This window comes from Saprolegnia parasitica (genome assembly GCF_000151545.1).
Source record: "Saprolegnia parasitica CBS 223.65 unplaced genomic scaffold supercont2.1406, whole genome shotgun sequence".
Classification (NCBI taxonomy): Eukaryota; Oomycota; class Saprolegniomycetes; order Saprolegniales; family Saprolegniaceae; genus Saprolegnia; species Saprolegnia parasitica.
In genome coordinates, this window is record NW_012157800.1 from 1 (window position 1) to 2,036 (window position 2,036).

The following is a 2,036-nucleotide window of genomic DNA, read 5'->3' on the forward strand; positions in this document are numbered from 1 at the left end:
AGGCTCCTTGAAGGCGGGTACACGTAAGCTCATGCGGCAAGGACGTACTAGGTGATTGCCGAGACGGTGCAGTCGTTCGCCAAGCTCGTGGGGCCGACGGGCTACGTGTTCACGTCGGGTACTCCTCTTGGCCACACAAGAGCTGCTACATCTCATACGTTTGTATAGGTGGCATTGGCCCGACGCACGACGACATCACGTACGAAAGCATCGTACGCACTTTCCCATCATTGCACGCCCATGCCCACAGAAATGATGGTGGCATTAGGCCGCCGCCTTTCGTATGCCCATGGAAGTGCATGGCCCTACGCGCGACGACCTCAAGCGCTTCCTCGAAGCCAAGGGCCAAGAACTTAACGAAGATCGTCTGCGTATGGTCACATTTCCGAAAGGTCTGTTTGTCCACCACCGTTGCCATCCTGTCTCGTCCGTTGCTCATGCGCAATGGCTGGTGTACTAGGAGCCAACGTGCTAAAGACGTCGACGTGGGTATGTCAAGAAGCGAGTTTTGTTTGTTTGTTTGCTAACAGATAACATGTCCTAGGTGCCGATCGTCGCCGTTGAGAATGTGTACATCCTCCCGGGCATTCCGCGTCTCTTGCATCAAATGATCGAGTCCAACGAAGACCATTTCAAGGGCGTTCCGATCTTGCAAGCCAAGGTACGCAACCATGAAGATGACGCAAGCTCGACGGCTCGATGCAGGCGCGGACGCACCTCTTTGAAGGCGCCATCGCCGCGGGCCTCAAGAAGATCCAGAACGAGTACCCGTCCGTCATGATTGGCAGCTACGTCAACACCAAAGGTACAACCCGCGAGCGCGCTTTCTTTGAGCAACGTTGCGTGCTGTTAGAGGACCACATTGACGTCGAGAAGCGCTCGTTCCAAGTCCAAGTCACGCTGTACAGTCGCAGCCAAGCCTCGATTGATACGGTGCTGCCGCTCATCGTCCAGACCATTGACGGCTGGGTCGCGCCCACGGACGAATAGAGTCTAGCGCTAAAACTTAAAGAAGCAATCGGTCTTCTAATAGCTCCAAGAGATAAGCAATCCGTCTTCCTTTGACCCTCAACAATACGCAATCGGTCTGATGGTGGCTCCAAGAAAATAGCATCTATTAGTCTTCTTGGTCCGAGATCCGACTGGCCGTATAGTATAGTACTCTGTAACGCCTTGCAATCGTCGCACGATGCAAGCATTGCTCCATGCGTCGACGACCGTCTTGGATGAGGACGAGGAGGTCAACGACCCGCTCGTGGCCCATATGTACGCAACATTTGACGACCTCCCACTCGAGCAAACGCTCGACGCCTTTGCCGGCACCGAGGACCGGTCGCTCCTCGCCGTCGGCAGCGGCGCCGTCTGGACCCACTGCCGCGACGTGTGCTTGGACTTGTACGCAGCCGCGATCATCCTCTCGCTGCACTTGCTCTCGCTGGAAACCGTACTACGCTCTTATCGCATCGTACATATGAGAGCGATGGTGTAGGTGCTCGTCGTCGGCCTCTCGATCGTCTCGACGAGCGCCTACTTTCACGCGCACGTGGCAACGGACGGACCGTCGTTTGCCGCGAATCTCTCGTGGACCATCGTCTCGTTCGCCGTCGTCTCGCCCATGGTAGCAGTACATGCCGAGGGCGTCATGTTTGAGGAGCCGAGAGTAGATTATGCAAATCCGACAAGCGTTTACCCGCCGCGAGCTCGCGCTGGACCTCCTCGCAGAAGGTATTAGATGATCCCACAGAAGAACGTCGCGGATTTACGCGATGTGGTGTCTAGTCAAAGCGTTGAGCTGCAATGTGCTCGTGGCGCACGCCATGTGGGACTGGGGCAAGAACGAACGGGCCAAGCTGCCTGTGCAGCATGCTCTTACCACCAAGCAACTCTTGCGGACGGTGCTCGCCGATCTGCAGCGCATCTTGACGCTGCCGACCTTTACGCGCGGCCGCCATCAATTCACAAGCGTCGGGAAGGACCAAGCGTCGTCGTTCCTGGATCACTTCCACGGCCTCGCGCGCCGGGTAACGTACTCGATC

At 56.7% G+C, this 2,036-nt stretch overlaps 2 protein-coding genes across 2 annotated transcripts; both read left to right on the plus strand.

The window, feature by feature from the left end:
- Positions 1 to 51: 51 nt before the first annotated feature.
- Positions 52 to 1,064, plus strand: SPRG_18712 (hypothetical protein). The gene is made up of 6 exons (XM_012358155.1): positions 52 to 118; positions 169 to 212; positions 269 to 421; positions 545 to 661; positions 706 to 805; positions 854 to 1,064. The coding sequence occupies exons 3-6, from the start codon at positions 284 to 286 to the stop codon at positions 988 to 990; spliced, it is 492 nt and encodes a 163-aa protein (XP_012213545.1). The 5' UTR covers positions 52 to 118; positions 169 to 212; positions 269 to 283; the 3' UTR covers positions 991 to 1,064.
- A 125-nt stretch (positions 1,065 to 1,189) lies between these two features.
- SPRG_18713 (hypothetical protein) lies at positions 1,190 to 2,021 on the plus strand (the record flags this gene model as incomplete). The annotated part of the gene is made up of 4 exons (XM_012358156.1): positions 1,190 to 1,444; positions 1,490 to 1,618; positions 1,665 to 1,725; positions 1,780 to 2,021. Coding segments are annotated over 4 exons (687 nt in total), but the record flags the coding sequence as incomplete, so codon positions are not given.
- Between the last annotated feature and the right edge of the window lie 15 nt (positions 2,022 to 2,036).

Coding starts and splice junctions, on each gene's coding strand:
- SPRG_18712 (XM_012358155.1), top strand. CDS start 284: ATGCCCATGGAAGTGCATGGCCCTACGCGCGACGACCTCAAGCGCTTC. Junction 662..705: donor TTCCGATCTTGCAAGCCAAG/GTACGCAACCAT, acceptor GGCTCGATGCAG/GCGCGGACGCACCTCTTTGA. Junction 806..853: donor CAGCTACGTCAACACCAAAG/GTACAACCCGCG, acceptor GCGTGCTGTTAG/AGGACCACATTGACGTCGAG.